The sequence below is a fragment of the Oncorhynchus nerka genome, unplaced genomic scaffold (assembly GCF_034236695.1).
Source record: "Oncorhynchus nerka isolate Pitt River unplaced genomic scaffold, Oner_Uvic_2.0 unplaced_scaffold_481, whole genome shotgun sequence".
Classification (NCBI taxonomy): Eukaryota; Metazoa; Chordata; class Actinopteri; order Salmoniformes; family Salmonidae; genus Oncorhynchus; species Oncorhynchus nerka.
Window position 1 is genome coordinate 539,967 of NW_027040485.1, and position 19,289 is coordinate 559,255.

The window sequence follows — 19,289 nt, forward strand, 5'->3', positions numbered from 1 at the left end:
TTTAAATAACTTTTAAAAAAAATAAAAAAAGGGGAACATAATAACAGCAAGAGACTGTAGGTAGGAGACGCAAAGGGAAAAGGAAAAGTATGCATGTGTTTGTTTGGTTCAGTCCATAGTTAACCACATGTCATACATGAATTCATATATATGTGATTTTTTTGGGGGGGGTGGGGGTTTAAAAGGTACAGTGGGACTTATAGTGGGACTTATAGTGGGGGGGTGATTCCCCCCCTTTCTCATTGGTGTTAAGACCAAGTCAGCTATAGTGTATAGTGTAGAAGGGAGCTCAGCACTGTTGGACCGGGCAGTTATACGCAGTACTAATAGACCAGTAAAAGTTATCTTTTACCTGTCTGGACGGGTGTACGGATCCCTTAGTCTTGAATCCTCCCTGGGAACTGCACTCCGAGGCACTGAAGTGGTCTGAACTAGTGGAGGATCTCTTGGACAGAGTGTCACAGCCCCCTACGAAGGTGTTGTCCAGAGGGAGCTCCTGAATCATGTGGTGTTTCTTCACGGAGACCGGCGTGTCCGCTTTGAGGTGGAACGCGGACTGCGGAGAAGCAGACTTGTAGTGCCGCGCCAGGTCTGGACTGGAGGGCTTGAAGGTGGTCGTAGGAGCAGCGTTCCAGTCAAAGTGGCCAGGCTCCTCCAGCTCGGCAGGCAGGCTGATGTTGCCGTTGATGGGCTCATGAGCCGGGTCGTCCGGCTTGTTCTCCTCGATGGTGACAAAGTTCAGCAGGGAGCTTTTAGGCGACTTCCTTTTCTTACGCTTCTTCTTCTTGTTCTGCTTGTTCTCCTGGTTGGGAGACATCCACTCAGCGCCCTGCTTCTTTCTCTGGGCCGCCTTGAACCGCGAGGTGTGACGGCAGCGCACCAGGACTGTCACGAAGATCACCACAATCACCACCATCGCCCCGGCTACGATGGCGATCATGATGGTGAGATAATCTCCGCTCTGGTAAGTCTCACTGCTCTCCCCGATGTTCCTGTCCAGGGGCGTCTCCATGGTGCGGCGAATGAGGTCGTAGATAAACGTGGCGTTGCTGACCGTGTCGTTCACGTAGAGGAACACCAGCACCAGGGTGTGCAGGGACTTAGGGTAGCCCAGGTCGCTAATGTTCACGACCAGCCGATGGAGGCCGATGTCGGAGATAGCAGGCTTCTCCTCCAGGGTGATGTTTCCTGTCACAGGGTCGATCCGGAACAGACCTTTGGTGTTGCCGCTAACGATGGTGTACTTGAGCTCTGCGTTCATCCCTGTGTCACCGTCCACAGCAAAGACCTCGGCCACCACCGATCCAGGGATGGACGAGAGGGGGACCAGTTTGAAGGAGGTGTTGGAAGGAGGGTAGATGACGATGGGGGTGTTGTCGTTTACGCGATGACATTGATGGTCACCTTGGCGGCCGAGGAACATGGGGACCGCCCGCTATCCACCGCCCGGACGTCGAAGGTGTAGGAGCTCTGCTGCTCCCGGTCAAAGGACACGTTGGACTTTATTACTCCAGAGTACGGGTCTAGGATAAAGTTCTCGTTGTCGCTGAGTATCGACAGCGTGACGGCGGCATTTTCCCGGCGTCTGAGTCTGTGACGGTTATCACCCACCGTGCTGTACTTGGGCAGGTTCTCTGACACAAAGAACTGGAAGTGGTTGTGGGTGAACTTGGGGCTGTTGTCGTTTTCATCGAGTACTGTCACGATGACTGCCGCCTGGCTCTGGAGTGGAGGCGTCCCGTTGTCTCGGGCCGTTACCGTGAAGAGGAACCGATCCTGGTCCTCACGATCGAACACCCGGGAGGCCGTGAGGACACCGGTTTTACGGTCCAGGTCAAAGAACGAAGCGTTAGGGCCCAGTTGGTAGACGATCTCCGCGTTTCTCCCGCTGTCCTCGTCGGTGGCGCTGAGAGTCGTGAGGAAGAGATCGCGTTTGTTGTTCTCCATGACGGCCAGCTCGATGACAGGATGGCTGAAGATCGGAGAGTTGTCATTTTCATCCTCCAGCCTCACCCTTACCAACGCTGTCTGGTTCAAGCTCGGCTTGCCAGAGTCGGAGGCTATGATTTTGAAGTTGTACTCTTTGGTCCCCTCAAAGTCGAGCAGCGCCGACGTCTCTAGTAAATACTGGTTGTCGTACACCGCTTGAGGTGAAAGGGGACGTCCTTCGATGAAACAGATGACCTTGCCGTTGACGTCCGTGTCCTTGTCCGACACGGTGATCAAAGCTATCTTGGTGTTGATTGGGTCTTTCTCCGAGAGGAACACGGTGCCGTTTATCGGACTGATGATATATCTCAGATCGATGTTTGGCGGATTGTCGTTCACGTCTGTCACGTTTATAACTACGGTAGCTCTGGCCGGGCTGGAGCTGCCGTCGCTCGCCAACACGGATAACTTGTGAATGGCGGTCTCCTCTCTATCGAGGGGTCGCTGTACGGTTATAAGACCAGTGGTGCCGTTTAAAGCAAATAGTCTCTTGGTAGCTGGGGAGACCTGCGTCCCGAACATGTATTTGATTTCGGCATTCGCCCCGACGTCTGCGTCCGTAGCCTGTAGCTGGACTACGGATGTCCCTATAGGCGAGTTCTCCGGTATGTGGACCTCGATCTGGTTCTCCCTGAACACCGGTTTGTTATCGTTAACGTCTGTGACGGTGACTTGGAGGATGGCGGTGCTGGATTTCTGTGGCACGCCGCCGTCCTCCACCTTGATCTTCATGACGTACGTGTCCTTCTGTTCCCTGTCCAGGTTCTGCTGAACGATGAGCTGCGGCCACTTCTCCCCCTCGGGCGTCTCTACGATGTCCAAGCCGAAGGCGCTTTGCCCGTTTACCAGCTGGTACTTGTGTACACTGTTGGGGCCGGTGTCGGGGTCGGTGGCGGAGGGGATGGCGAAACGACTGTTGATCAGCGTATTCTCCGGGATGGAGATGTTGATGACGGGAGACGGGAACATGGGAGCGTTGTCGTTGGTGTCCTTGACTACGATCTTAATCTTTATCAATCTGAAATAGTCGTTTGGTAAAATCACCACCTCGATCTCGAAGGAGCATTCGTTCTCCTCGAACGAGGGGCCGGGACAGAGCCTCTCCCTGTCGATGCGATTGGAGGTGGTAAATATCTCTCCCGTGCTGCTCTGCACTCTGAGCAGAGGGTTGTCGCCGGCTTTAGACACCAGCCTGTAGACCAGGTTAGCGCTAGCTCCGGTAGCAGCGTTTGTATGGGAGACGTTCAGGTCCTTTGGTATGTTTCCAATGAGAACGTTTTCCTGCAGTTCCTCTCTAATAGGATAGATCAGTTCCTGGGCTATAGAAGGGTCCATCCAAAAACAGGCAACGAGAGCAGCCAACAAGTAAAAGTCTGTTAGATCCATAGTGACAACGGTCCTGTGGTTACAGTGTTTCAGACCTTGTGGATTTTAAACACTTCTTCTTGTTCTTTCAATGCGATGTTGAATGTCAGAGTGATGGATTGGTGAAATCTTGCATTTGAAGAAGGGGCAGTTTCCACACACGGACAACCCTACGAATAGACAAAGAGTTTGCATTAGATTTTTTTTTCAGTGAAGCCCCAGATCAGGGGAGATGCTCACACTTTCAGGGTTGGTGCTTTCGAAAAGATGCGTAAAAATCCAACTGGAAAAAAAATCCACCCTATATATCACTTTTAAAATATCCTATATTCGATCATAATACCCTCGGACTACAGCAAAGGTGCTACGAAATAAAACAACCAAATCTAATCTCAAACACATGGCATCCGCAGTGTCCTTGATTAATGCATATAACATTAACCTAACTTCAATGTATCTAATTGTTGTAATCTACCATTTTTACCCATCTCCTCTCTCTTCTTTGGTTCCTGGACACTTATTTCCGTTACACCCCCCCCAAAAAAAGCCCTTAGGATAATATCATACTGCAGCAAGCGCTCAAGCAGCCATTCAAGTCTGTGCCCTCTTCTCCCCAGACCTTATACACATTATGCCCATAACGATTCCTCAACGCCTCTATAAAGCACTTCGCCGTTGTAACTTCAGAGAGCTACAGGCAGCCGAGATCCATTACGCTTAAATTATTGTGATTAATAGGACGTAGGGTGGAATCAAATACCCTGTGTTTGAATTTCAACGGGATGAATTTCACCATTATTTAACCGTTGTAAATAGGCAGCAACAATAAATGTATATATTATTATTACTATTATATCCATAATAGTGCGCTCTGAATATTCTTACCGTTATCCAAAAGAAAATCCCCTTTAGTGCGCGAGATAATTGGAATGCGTGTTCTTCTAATGCCCCAAATTGCGGCTGTGCATAGAAGCCTCCTCTCCTATTCGATACAAATCCTATTCGGAGTTGGAATATCCTGTTTTAAATCCGGTTGGTAAAGATATCGGTATTGATCGCAGCCGTTAGATTTCTTCAAGTCCAAGTCTGTGAAGCGCAATGCCTTTTGGTTCTACTGATATAACGGCAGTTGACTGTGAGGGAAAGAGAAAACAGCACCGGCGAGGAGAGACACAATAATGAATTATATTTCTAAACGTTTCACAGTTCGTTTTTTTGACATTGAACTTTACATGAAAAGCGTTGATGCTCCCTTCAGTCGATCATATAATGTCGACTGCGGCTGATTCTCCTCTCCCACAAACAAAATCAGCTGATCAGTGGCGAGCGGCGGGTTCCTCGGACCATGAAGTCATTCTGCATCACCGGTAGCTCCAATATCAGTCGTATTCTTTTTTTTTTGCCGGTGGTAGCCTACGGTAAAATAGTCCGCTTGGCTTGCTACCTGTTTAGCTGAAAGCGCCCACTGATAGAATAACGCACACGGTTTGCTTGTCCCATCATGTGTCAACTTCACTGAGGCTCTCCATTGAAATTGCGCCTCCTTTCGTGTTAAAAAAATAGAGCAAATGTGAGAAAGACAAAAATAATAATATTCACAATCTTTGGAGCGCATCTAATTGAATCCGTGATAGCCCGTATCAAGTCCATTCAGTGCTATGACGGTGTGGAATGGTGTGTGTGGCGCGTATCCGTTCACTCTCTCCTAGAACTGAATATCTGGCACTAACTCTGAATAAACCCATAGGGGAGGGTGAGGTATAACACGTCGCCACCTCCGACCTTCCTCATTGGACGCCCTCTCCATTACAGTTTCGCTGATGGGGATCCGAAAATAGATCTGATTGGTCGAGAGGAACGTCCGTTACATCGGTTACCACGCACCGCGACCAGACTGATGAAAGTCTCGGTGAGATGCTGCAGGCTGCGGAGATGCTCCCAGGCTCGAGCCGATTCATTCACTGCACCAACTTACTGTTATTATTATCTCAAGACTTTCCGTTAGATATCCGTGAAATGAGAGTTTATAAGGATGTTTATTATAGCATCGTTCAACAAGAAACAGAGGAGAACCAACCTTATGCGTGTGATTTGTCAGTTACATGGCTACCGTTGGACTTGTCAGTTAAAATAGCTACCTCCATTGCGCAATGGGCTTTATAGAAGTGAATATACGACAGATCACCGATCAGTTGAAAATAGCTTATTAATGAATGTCACTCCCAGATCAGAAATATTGTAGGCTCAGTATTAATGAATGTCAGCAGTTGATTATATTGGAATGTCAGACAGATCACCGATCAGTTGAAGTTATATTGAATTAATGAATGTCAGACAGATCACCGATCAGTTGAAGTTATATTGTAGGCTCGGTATTAATGAATGTCAGACAGATCACCGATCAGTTGTGTCAGGCTCAGTATTAATGAATGTTAGATCAGATCCCAGATCAGAATGTTAGAAGATTATATTATATTCCAGGCTAAGTATTAACGATTATTAACACAATATCATTGGTGTAATAGGTCAAGTCATTTGTCCGCTAGGGATACCAGGCTATTACAGAGATAATCAATACTTGCCTGATACTTTTATTACATTAAACAATTCCAATGTCACCTGATGTGTCTTTATAAACAGTAACAAATCCCTTCGGATTTGGTATTTAGCTTCTTTCCGTGTTAGAAATAAATAGGCTATCCAAAGAGAAATTTACACATCTAAAAGGTGTTAACAATATTGATTTCTGACTTGTCATTCCTGAATTTGAATGCAGTTAGCTATTTCCCACTCTTATTTAGCATCCATCTGTGTGAGTTCTTCTGATCTGACAGAGAGAGAGAGAGAGAGAGAGAGAAGAAAGAGAGAGAGAGAGAGAGAGAGAAAGTGAGAGAGAGAAAGAAAGAAAGAGAGAGAGAGAGAGAGAGAGAGAGAGAGAGAGAGAAAGAGAGAGAAAGAGAGACAGAAAGAAAGAGAGAGAGAAAGAGATAGAGAAAGAGAGAGAGAGAGAGAGAGAGAGAGAGAGAGAGAGAAAGAGAGAGAGAAAGAGAGAGAGAGAGAGAAAGAGAAAGAGAGAGAGAGAAGAGAGAGAAAGAAAGAAAGAAAGAAAAAGAGAAAGAGAGAGAGAGAGCGAGAGAGACGGTCTTGCAGCAGCAGTAGTTCGTCACCAGTGTTTTACGGTAAACACTACCATCTAGAGGTTGATTTGGTGAAATGTCTGTTGAGTAGATGACCACAACAATCTATATTTCACACACGTATGTATGTGGTAATTTAATAAGTAAAGTATGTCTCTCATCCACCCTTTGGTGAACAACACCTTCTTTGTGCTAAATAGTAGATGACATATTTCTGCCAAGAGAGAGAGAGAGAGAGATAGACAGAGTGCTATTTCCAGACCACAGCATCACCAGACTCAACCTCACCCAAACCAGCCCAGACCACCCCAACCAAACAGCCACAACCTCATCCCAACCAGCCCAGACCACCCCAACCAGCCACAACCTCACCCCAACCAGCCCAGACCACCCCAACCAGCCACAACCGCACCACAACCATCCCAGACCACCCCAACCAGCCACAACCTCACCACAACCACAACCAGCCCAGACCACCCCAACCAGCCACAACCTCACCACAACCAGCCCAGACCACCCCAACCAGCCACAACCTCACAAACCACAACCACCCCAGACCACCCCAACCACCTCACCTCCCCCAACCAGCCCAGATCACCCCAACCTCACCACAACCACAACCATCCCAGACCACCCCAACCAGCCACAACCTCACCACAACCATCCCAGACCACCCCAACCAGCCACCACCTCACCACACCCCAACCAGCCACCACAACCATCCCAGACCGCCCCAACCATCCCCACCCCAACCAGCCGAGACCACCCCAAACCAGCCGAGACCACCCCAACCAGCCGAGACCACCCCACCATCCCCACCCCAACCAGCCAAGACCACCCCAACCAGCCGAGACCACCCCAACCATCCCCACCCCAAAAATCCAAGACCACCTCAACCAGCCAAGACCACCTCAACCAGCCGAGACCACCTCAACCAGCCAAGACCATCCCAACCAGCCAAGACCACCCCAACCAGCCGAGACCACCCCAACCAGCCGAGACCACCCCAACCATCCCCACCCCAACCAGCCAAGACACCCTCAACCAGCCAAGACCACCTCAACCAGCCGAGACCACCTCAACCAGCCAAGACCATCCCGACCAGCCAAGACCAGCCGAGACCACCGCAACCATCCCCACCCCAACCAGCCAAGACCACCTCAACCAGCCAAGACCACCTCAACCAGCCGAGACCACCCCAACCAGCCGAGACCACCCCAACCATCTCCACCCAAACCAGCCTAGACCACCCCAACCATCCCCACCCCAACCAGCCGCGATCACCCCAACCATCCCCAACCCAACCAGCCAAGACCACCCCAACCAGCCGAGACCACCCCAACCAGCCAAGACCACCCCAACCAGCCAAGACCACCCCAACCAGCCGAGACCACCCCAACCATCTCCACCCAAACCAGCCGAGACCACCCCAACCATCCCCACCCCAACCAGCCAAGACCACCCCAACCATCCCCACCCAAACCAGCCGAGACCACCCCAACCATCCCCACCCCCAACCAGCCGCGACCACCCCAACCATCCCCAACCCAACCAGCGAAGACCACCCCAGCCAGCCAAGACCACCAAACCAGCCAAGACCACTCCAACCAGCCAAGACCACCCCAACCATCCCCAATCCAACCAGCCAAGACAACTCCAACCAGCCGAGACCACCCCAACCAGCCAAGACCACCCCAACCATCCCCAACCCAACCAGCCAAGACCACCCCAACCAGCCAAGACCATCCCAACCAGCCAAGACCACCCCAACCAGCCGAGACCACCCCAACCATCCGAGACCACCCCAACCAGCCGAGACCACCCCAACCAGTCAAGACCACCCCAACCAGCCGAGACCACCCCAACCATTTCCATCCCAACCAGCCGAGACCACCCCAGCCAGCCAGCCAAGACCAACCCAACCAGCCAAGACCACCCCAACCAGCCAAGACAACCCAAACCAGCCGAGACCACCCCAACCAGCCAAGTCCACCCCAACCAGCCAAGACCACCCAAACCAGCCGAGACCACCCCAACCAGCCAAGACCACCCCAACCATTTCCACCCCAACCAGCCAAGACCACCCCAGCCAGCCAAGACCAAACCAACCAGCCGAGACCAACCCAACCAGCCGAGACCACCCCAACCACCCGAGACCAACCCAATCAGCCGAGACCACCCCAACCATCCGAGACCACCCCAACCAGCCGAGACCAACCCAATCAGCCGAGACCACCCCAACCATCCGAGACCACCCCAACCAGCCGAGACCAACCCAACCAAACCATAGCCCCCACCCTATTAGAACCGCTAGATCAGACCTATGCCCCTTCTGCCCCCCCCTCTGCCCCCCTTCTGCCCCCTCCCCCTGCAGCAAGGACCTCAACATTACAGCAGCACATATGCCCAGGCCATTAGCAGAGCAACAGGACCAACCCCCCCCACACTAATGAACCCGCCTGTTTGGGCTACTGTAGTGGGTCCGAGGCCTAAACCATATGAAAACAACACTAGACCCTAAGGAACACAAAGATTTTACTATTTCATCCCAGACTTCTTTCAAACAAATTGGAAATACAGACATTGTCATCCTACAAGAAACATGGCATAGAGGAGACGGACCCACTGGTTGTCCTCTAGGTTACAGAGAGCTGGTAGTCCCTTCCACCACACTACCAGGTGGGTGGTATAGAGGAGACAGACCCACTGGTTGTCCTCTAGGTTACAGACAGCTGTTAGTCACATCCACCAAACTACCAGGTGGGTGGTATAGAGGAGACAGACCCACTGGTTGTCCTCTAGGTTACAGAGAGCTGGTAGTCCCATCCACCACACTACCAGGTGGGTGGCATAGAGGAGACGGACCCACTGGTTGTCCTCTAGGTTACAGAGAGCTGGTAGTCCCTTCCACCACACTACCAGGTGGGTGGTATAGAGGAGACAGACCCACTGGTTGCCCTCTAGGTTACAGAGAGCTGGTAGTCCCATCCACCACACTACCAGGTGGGTGGTATAGAGGAGACAGACCCACTGGTTGTCCTCTAGGTTACAGAGAGCTGGTAGTCCCATCCACCACACTACCAGGTGGGTGGTATAGAGGAGACGGACCCACTGGTTGTATAGAGAAGATGGACCCACTGGTTGCCCTCTAGGTTACAGAGAGCTGGTAGTCCCATCCACCACACTACCAGGTGTGAAACAGGGAATAGACTCAGGGCGTTGGCTAATTTGGTATTGAGCAAACCTAACCCACTCCATTAAATGAGTCAAAACAGGCACGTTTTACATCTGACTACAAATTAGTGAAGACATCAAATCTATGAAATATCACATATGGAATCATGTAGTAACCAAAAAGGTGTTAAATAAATCTAAATATATTTTATATTTGAGATTCTTCAAAGTAGCCACCCATTGCCTTGATGACAGCTTTGTACACGCTTGGCATTCTCTCAACCAGCTTCACCTGGAATGCTTTTCCAACAGTCTTGAAGGAGTTCCCACACATGCTGAGCACTTGTTGGCTGCTTTTCCTTCACTCACATTCTCTCAACCAGCTTCAGGAGGTAGTCACCAGGAAGGCATTTCAATTAACAGCCTTGTGAAAAGTTAATTTGTGTAATTTCTTTCCTTCTTAATGCGTTTGAACCAATCAGTTGTGTTGTGACAAGGTAGGGGTGGTATAGAGAAGATAGCCTTATTTGGTAAAAGACCAAGTCCATATTATGGCAAGAACAGCTCAAATAAGCAAAGAGAAACGACAGTCCATCATTACTTTAAGTTATGAAGGTCAGTCAATCTGGAAAATTTCAAGAACTTTGAAAGTTTCTTCAATGCAATTGCAAAAACCATCAAGCACTCTGATGAAACTGGCTCTCATGAGGACCGCCACAGGAAAGGAAGACCCAGAGTTACCTCTGCTGCAGAGGATAAGTTCATTAGAGTTACCAGCCTCAGAAATTGCAGCCCAAATAAATGGTTCAGAGACTTCAAGTAACAAACATCTCAACATCAACTGTTTAGAGGAGACTGTGTGAATCAGGCCGTCATGGTCCAATTGCTGTAAAGAAACCACTGCTAAAGGACACCAATGAGAAGAGATTTGTTTGGACCAAGAAACACAAACAATGGACATTAGACAGGTGGAAATCTGTCTCAAATGTGACATTTTTGTGCGTCTTTGTGAGACGCATTGTAGGTGAACGGATGATCTCCACATGTGTGTTTCCCACTGTGAAGCATGGAGGAGGAGGTGTGATGGTGTGATGGTGCTTTGCTGGTGACACATTCGGTGATTTATCTAGAATTCAAGGCACACTTAACCAGCATGGCTACCACAGCATTCTGCAGCATTACACTATCCCATCTGGTTTGCGCTTAGCGGGACTATCAATTGTTTTTCAACAGGACAATGACCCAACACACCTCCAGGTTGTGTAAGGACTATTTAACCAAGGAGAGTGATGGAGTGCTGCATCAGATGACCTGGCCTCCACAATCCCCCGAACTCAACCCAATTTTAGATGGTTGGGGATGAGTTGGACCGCAGAGTGAAGGAAAAGCAGCCAACAAGTGCTCAGCATATGTGGGAACTCCTGTTGGAAAAGCATTCCCGGTGAAGCTGGTTGAGAGAAGGCCAAGATTGTGCAAAGCTGTCATCAAGGTAAAGGGTGGCTACTTTGAAGAATCTCAAACCTCAAATATATTTTAATTTTGTTTTACACTTTTTTTGGTTACTACATGATTCCATATGTGTTATTTCATAGTTTTGATGTCTTCACTATTATTCTACAATGGAGAAGATCGTAGAAAATAAAGACAAACCTTTTAAATGAGTCCAAACTGTTGACTGGAACTGTACACGCAGTCAATTATTAAAGACTGATTCTCCAATTACATTGAATGAGCAAATTACAAATTCTTCCAACCCAAAAAAGGTCTGTGGTGTGTTGATGGTATCTCCAACGAAATAATAAAATATACAGACAACAAAGTCTAATTGGCTATACTAAAACTCTTTAACATCATCCTCAGCTCTGGCATCAACCCCAATATTTGGCACCAGGGACTGATCACACCAATCCACAAAAGTGGAGACAAATTTTACCTCAATAACTACTGTGGGATATTCATCAACAGCAACCTTGGGAAAATCCTCTGCATTGTCATTTACAGCAGACTTGTACATTACCTGAAAACAATGCACTGAGCAAATGTCAAATTAGCTTATTGACAAATTACGGTACGACAGACCAGATATTCATCCTGCACAACCTAACTGACAATCACACAAACCAAATCAAAGGCAAACTCTTGTCATGATTCATATACAGAGTGAGAGAGAGAGAGAGACAGACAGACAGACAGACAGACAGACAGACAGACAGACAGACAGACAGACAGACAGACAGACAGACAGACAGACAGACAGAGAGGGATAGGGAGAGAGAGAGAGAGAGAGAGAGGGGACAGAGACAGACAGACAGACCGACAGACAGACAGAGAGAGAGAGAGAGAGAGACAGAGAGAGTGAAACAGAGAGAGAGGGACAGAGACAGACAGACAGACAGACAGACAGACAGACAGACAGACAGACAGACAGACAGACAGACAGACAGACAGACAGAGAGGGATAGGGAGACAGACAGACAGACAGACAGACAGACAGACAGACAGAGACAGAGAGAGAGAGAGAGAGAGAGAGAGAGGGGGAGAGACAGACAGAGAGAGAGAGAGAGAGAGAGAGACAGGGACAGAGACAGAGAGAAAACAGAGAGAGGGACAGAGACAGACAGACAGACAGACAGAGACAGACAGACAGACAGACAGACAGACAGACAGACAGACAGACAGACAGACAGACAGACAGACAGACAGACAGACAGAGAGGGACAGAGACAGAGAGATAGAGAGGGACAGAGACAGAGAGATAGAGAGAACTGCTGTACTGCAGAACTTTTTATCTCTGAAACGGAAAACCATCAGTTATTTAAAAGCAGCAGGGTTAACAGGATCTCTGCCTAAACACATTGAAAACAGTGTTTGTGCAAACCTGTCTTTGTGCTCAACTAAAGATTACTATCAGTAGTAGAGAGAGAAAGAGAACAAGAGAGAGAGAGACATTTTTGCTGACACCATTGAACTATTCTATATACATAGAACATATGCAAATGCCAACAAAGCAAAAGGGAGAGAGACTCCATTATTCATTCTATGGTATTGGGAGAGAGAGAGACTCCATTCTTCATTCTATGGTATTGGGAGAGAGAGAGACTCCATTCTTCATTCTATGGTATTGGGAGAGAGACAGACTCCATTCTTCATTCTATGGTATTGGGAGAGACAGACTCCATTATTCATTCTATGGTATTGGGAGATAGAGACTCCATTATTCATTCTATGGTATTGGGAGAGACAGACTCCATGATTCATTCTATGGTATTGGGAGAGACAGACTCCATTATTCATTCTATGGTATTGGGAGAGACAGACTCCATTCTTCATTCTATGGTATTGGGAGAGAGAGACTCCATTATTCATTCTATGGTATTGGGAGAGAGAGACTCCATTATTCATTCTATGGTATTGGGAGAGAGGGACTCCATTATTCATTATATGGTATTGGGAGAGACAGACTCCATTTTTCATTCTATGGTATTGGGAGAGAGAGACTCCATTCTTCATTCTATGGTATTGGGAGAGAGAGACTCCATTATTCATTCTATGGTATTGGGAGAGAGAGACTCCATTCTTCGTTCTATGTTATTGGGAGAGAGAGACTCCATTATTCATTCTATGGTATTGGGAGAGACTCCATTATTCATACTATGGTATTGGGAGAGAGAGACTCCATTATTCATTCTATTGTATTGGGAGAGAGATACTCCATTATTCATTCTATGGTATTGAGGGAGAGAGAGACTCCATTATTCATTCTATGGACTTGGGAGAGACAGACTCCATTATTCATTATATGGTATTGGGAGAGACAGACTCCATTATTCATTCTATGGTATTGAGGGAGAGAGAGACTACATTCTTCATTCTATGGTATTGGGAGAGACAAACTCCATAATTCATTCTATAGTATTGGGAGAGAGAGACTCCATTATTCATTCTATGGTATTGGGAGAGAGAGTCCATTATTCATTCTATGGTATTGGGAGAGACAGACTCCATTATTCATTCTATGGTATTGGGAGAGACAGACTCCATTATTCATTCTATGGTATTGGGAGAGAGAGACTCCATTATTCATTATATGGTATTGGGAGAGATAGACTCCATTATTCATTCTATGGTATTGAGGGAGAAAGAGACTCCATTATTCATTCTATTGTATTGAGGGAGAGAGAGACTCCATTATTAATTCTATGGTATTGAGGGAGAGAGAGACTACATTCTTCATTCTATGGTATTGGGAGAGACAAACTCCATTCTTCATTCTATGGTATTGGGAGAGAGAGACTCCATTATTCATTCTATGGTATTGGGAGAGAGAGACTCCATTATCCATTCTATGGTATTGGGAGAGAGAGACTCCATTCTTCATTCTATGGTATTGGGAGAGACAGACTCCATTATTCATTCTATGGTATTGGGAGAGAGAGACTCCATTATTCATTCTATGGTATTGGGAGAGAGAGTCCATTCTTCATTCTATGGTATTGGGAGAGAGAGACTCCATTATTCATTCTATGTTATTGGGAGAGACTCCATTATTCATACTATGGTATTGGGAGAGAGAGACTCCATTATTCATTCCATGGTATTGAGGGAGAGAGACTCCATTATTCATTCTATGGACTTGGGAGAGAGAGACTCCATTATTCATTCTATGTTATTGGGAGAGACTCCATTATTCATACTATGGTATTGGGAGAGAGAGACTCCATTATTCATTCCATGGTATTGAGGGAGCAAGAGACTCCATTATTCATTCTATTGTATTGAGGGAGAGAGAGACTCCATTATTCATTCTATGGTATTGAGGGAGAGAGAGACTACATTCTTCATTCTATGGTATTGGGAGAGACAAACTCCATTCTTCATTCTATGGTATTGGGAGAGAGAGACTCCATTATTCATACTATGGTATTGGGAGAGAGAGACTCCATTATTCATTCCATGGTATTGAGGGAGAGACAGACTCCATTATACATTATATGGTATTAGGAGAGACAGACTCCATTATTCATTCTATGGTATTGGGAGAGAGAGACTCCATTATTCATTCTATGGTATTGGGAGAGAGAGTCCATTCTTCATTCTATGGTATTGGGAGAGAGAGACTCCATTATTCATTCTATTGTATTGGGTGAGAGAGACTCCATTATTAAATCTATTGTATTGGGAGAGACAGACTCCATTATTCATTCTATGGTATTGAGGGAGAGGGAGACTCCATTATTAACTCTATGGTATTGAGGGAGAGAGAGACTCCATTCTTCATTCTATGGTATTGAGGGAGAAAGAGACTCCGTTCTTCATTCTATGGTATTGAGGGAGAGAGAGAGAGACTCCATTCTTCATTCTATGGTATTGAGGGACAGAGAGAGAGAGAGAGACTCCATTCTTCATTTTATAGTATTAAGGGAGAGAGAGAGACTCCATTCTTCATTTTATAGTATTAAGGGAGAGAGAGAGACTCCATTCTTCATTCTAAGGTATTGAGGGAGAGAGAGACTCCATTCTTCATTCTATGGTTTTGAGAGAGAGAGAGACTCATTCTATGGTATTGAGGGAGAGAGAGACTCCATTTTTCATTCTTGGTATTGAGGGAGAGAGAGAGACTCCATTCTTCATTCTATGGTATTGAGGAGAGAGAGAGAGAGAGAGAGAGAGAGAGAGAGAGAGAGAGAGATAGAGACTCCATTCTTAGTTCATGGTATTGAGGGAGAAGGGGAGAGAGAGAGATTGAGAGAGAGAGCGAGGGACTCTATTCTTCGTTATGTGGTATTGAGCGAGAGAGGGAGAGAGAAAAACACTCCATTCTTCATTCTATGGTATTGAGGGAGAGAGAGAGAGAGAGAGACTCCGTTCTTTGTTCTAGGGTATTGAAGGAGGGATGAGAGATGGTGAGAGAGAGAGAGAGAGAGAGAGAGAGAGAGCGAGAATCCATTCTTGGTGCTTGAGTTTTGCAGGAGGGATGGAGGGAGGGATGGAGAGAGAGAGAGAGAGACTCCATTCTTGGTTCTTGGTTGTTGAGAGAGAGAGGGATGAAGGGATGGAAGGATGGAGAGAGCGAAGGAGAGATGGTGATGACACAGTTTATGTGTTGTATCTCATAGAGCTAGTTGAGTGAGGTGAGAACAGAACAGAACAGGACTTGGTGCTCCTGGGAGCTGAACTCTACAATACCAGTGTATGTGTGTGTGTGTTTGTGTGTTTGTGTGCATGTGTGTGTGTGTACTGTGCATTTCTCTGTGTGTGTGTGTGTGTCCTGTGGGTCAGATGTCCATTAGCACAGCCCACACTTATGCCCCGACCCTCTCCTCCTCGTCTCCTCTCCCTCTCCCTCCTCTCCTCCTCGTCTCCTCTCCCTCTCCCTCCTCTCCCCCTCGTCTCCTCTCCCTCTCCCTCCATCCCTCCACTCCTCCATCACTCCTCTCCTCTCCCCCCTCTCCCTCCTCTCCTCTCCCCTCTCCCCTCTCCCCCTCTACCTCCTCACCCTCCTCTACTTCCTCTCCTCTCCCTCCTCTCCTCCTCTCTCCTCCTCCTCCCCCCTCCCCCTCCCCCGTCCTCTCCCCCCTCTCCCCCCCTCCCCTCCTCTCCCCCCTCTGACCCCTCTCCCTCCTCTCCTCCTCTCCCCCCTCCCCCTCCCCTCATCTCCCTCCTCTCCCCTCTCCCTCCTCCCTCCTCTCCCTCCTCTCCCCCTCCCTCCTCCTCTCCCTCCCTCCACCCTCTCCTTCCTCTCCCTCCTCTCCCTCCTCTCCTCCTCTCCCCTCTCCCCTCCCCTTCTCTCCCTCCTCCCACCCCTCTCCCTCCTCTCCCTCTCTCCCCTCTCCTCCTCTCCCTCCCTCCTTCCTCTCCCTCCTCTCCTCCTCTCCCTCCTCCCCTCTCTCCCTCCCCCCTCTCCCCCTCTCCCCTCTCCCTCCTCCCTCCTCTCCCTCCCCCTCTCCCCCTCCCCTCATCTCCCTCCTCTGACCCCTCTCCTTCCTCTCCCTCCTCTCCCTCCTCTCCTCCTCTCCCCTCTCCCCTCCCCCTCCTCTCCTCCTCCCACCCCTCTCCGTCCTCTCCTCCTCCTCTCCCCTCTCCCCTCCCCCTTCTCTCCCTCCTCTCCTCCTCTCCCCCTCCCCCCTCCCCCTCCCTTCCTCTCTCCTTCCTCTCCGTCCTCTCCTCCTCTCCCCTCTCCCCTCCCCCTTCTCTCCCTCCTCCCACCCCTCTCCCTCCTATCTGGCTGTGAGAGAGAGGGAGAGCGATGATCTGTCACTTTAGCTTCCAGTCTGCTGGCTGCCAACCCGTTGGGACTGACAGGCAAAGTTACTCTGCTTGTGTGTGTGTGTGTGTGTGTGTGTGTGTGTGTGTGTGTGTGTGTGTGTGTGTGTGTGTGTGTGTGTGTGTGTGTGTGTGTGTGTGTGTGTGTGTGTGTGTGTGTGTGTGTGTGTGTGTGTGTGTGTGTGTGTGTGTGTGTGTGTGTGTGTATGTTGTGTGTGTGCCAAAACATGTTTGGAAGATGACATTAAGATAAGATGGTTTGAAATGGTTTAAATAATCAGAGAATTACAGAACCAAACCTGGATCGTGTAACCTTTGACCTCGACATTCCTCATATCCTGTCTACTCCTGTTATTCTAGACTCTCAGTGGGTTTCAACACACAGAGGTCGAACATCTGTCACCTCCACTAATGGTCTCGTATGTCCTGCTAAATAGACACTACTTTAGGTCTCAGGACATCACTATAGTTCTCTATGTCCTGATAGATAGACTCTACTTTAGGTCTCAGGACGTCACTATAGTTCTCTATGTCCTGATAGATAGACTCTACTTTAGGTCTCAGGACGTCACTATAGTTCTCTATGTCCTGATAGATAGACTCTACTTTAGGTCTCAGGACATCACTATAGGTCTCTATGTCCTGATAGATAGACTCTACTTTAGGTCTCAGGACATCACTATAGTTCTCATATGTCCTGATAGATAGACTCTACTTTAGGTCTCAGGACATCACTATAGTTCTCATATGTCCTGATAGATAGACTCTACTTTAGGTCTCAGGACATCACTATAGTTCTCATATGTCCTGATAGATAGACTCTACTTTAGGTCTCAGGACATCACTATAGTTCTCATATGTCCTGATAGATAGACTCTACTTTAGGTCTCAGGACATCACTATAGTTCTCATATGTCCTGATAGATAGACTCTACTTTAGGTCTCAGGACATCTCGTCCCACCACAGAGACCCAGTCTGAGGGTCAGGTAATAACAGCAGGGTAGCCCTCTCTCTCTCTCTCTCTCTCTCTCTCTCTCTCTCTCTGTCTCTCTCTCTCTCTCTGTCTCTCTCTCTCTCTCTCTCTCACTCTCTCTCTCTCTCACTCACACTCTCACTCACTCACACTCTCTCTCTCACACTCTCACACTCTCTCTCTCTCACTCTCACTCTCACTCTCACTCTCACTCTCACACACACATTCTCTCTCACAATCTCCTTCTCTCTCTCTCTCTCTCTCTCTCTCTCACTCTCTCTCTCTCACTCTCACTCACTCTCTCTCTCACACACATTCTCTCTCACATTCTCTCTCTCTCTCTCTCTCTCTCTCTCTCTGATCCTCTACCAACCACAGAGACCCAGTGAGGGTCAGATGATGACAGCAGGGTAGCTCTCTCTATCTCTCTGCCTATCTCTCTCTCTCTCTGATCCTCTACCAACCACAGAGACCCAGTGAGGGTCAGGTGATGACAGCAGGCTAGCTCTCTCTATCTCTCGGTCTCTCTCTCTCTCTCTCTCTGATCCTCTACCCTCTACAGAGACCCAGTCTGAGTAGCTGTGACCTCTAGCACCGTACTGCCTGGAGATCCTTCAGGAAGGGCTCCATGTGTGTGTGTGTGTGTGTGTGTGTGTGTGTGTGTGTGTGTGTGTGTGTGTGTGTGTGTGTGTGTGTGTGTGTGTGTGTGTGTGTGTGTGTGTGTGTGTGTGTGTGTGTGTGCATCATACCACCATTCAAAGAGTTGACCTTGGTTTGATTCTCAGATTGACTTATTGACTGTTCTACGCGGAGGAATATCGGCTTGTTGAATAATGCAGAGACACGACTGTTTACCTTCTCATGTCACTGTACAGAGTCCTTTAGAACCCTATTCCCTATATAGTACACTACTTTAGACCAGAACCCTATAGAACCCTATTCCCTATATAGTACACTACTTTAGACCAGAGCCCTATAGAACCCTATTCCCTAAATAGTACACTACTTTAGACCAAAGCCCTATAGACCCCTATTCCCTATATATAGTGCACTACTTTAGACCAGGGCCCTATAGAACCCTATTCCATATGTAGAGCACTACTTTAGATCAGGGCCCTATAGAACCCTATTCCCTATATAGTACACTACTTTAGACCAGAGCCCTATAGAACCCTATTCCCTATATAGTACACTACTTTAGACCAGAGCCCTATAGAACCATATTCCCTATATAGTGCACTACTTTAGACCAGAGCCCTATAGAACCCTATTCCCTATATAGTACACTACTTTAGACCAGGGCCCTATAGAACCCTATTCCCTATATAGTACACTACTTTAGACCAGAGCCCTATAGAACCCTATTCCCTATATAGTACACTACTTT

At 47.9% G+C, this 19,289-nt stretch overlaps 1 protein-coding gene across 1 annotated transcript; it reads right to left on the minus strand.

The window, feature by feature from the left end:
- Positions 1 to 289: 289 nt before the first annotated feature.
- On the minus strand, positions 290 to 3,517 carry LOC115127528 (protocadherin-9-like). Its single transcript, XM_029657143.2, is given in 4 exon segments — positions 290 to 1,386; positions 1,389 to 1,577; positions 1,580 to 1,605; positions 1,607 to 3,517. Coding segments are annotated over 4 exon segments (3,081 nt in total). The 5' UTR covers positions 3,376 to 3,517.
- Between the last annotated feature and the right edge of the window lie 15,772 nt (positions 3,518 to 19,289).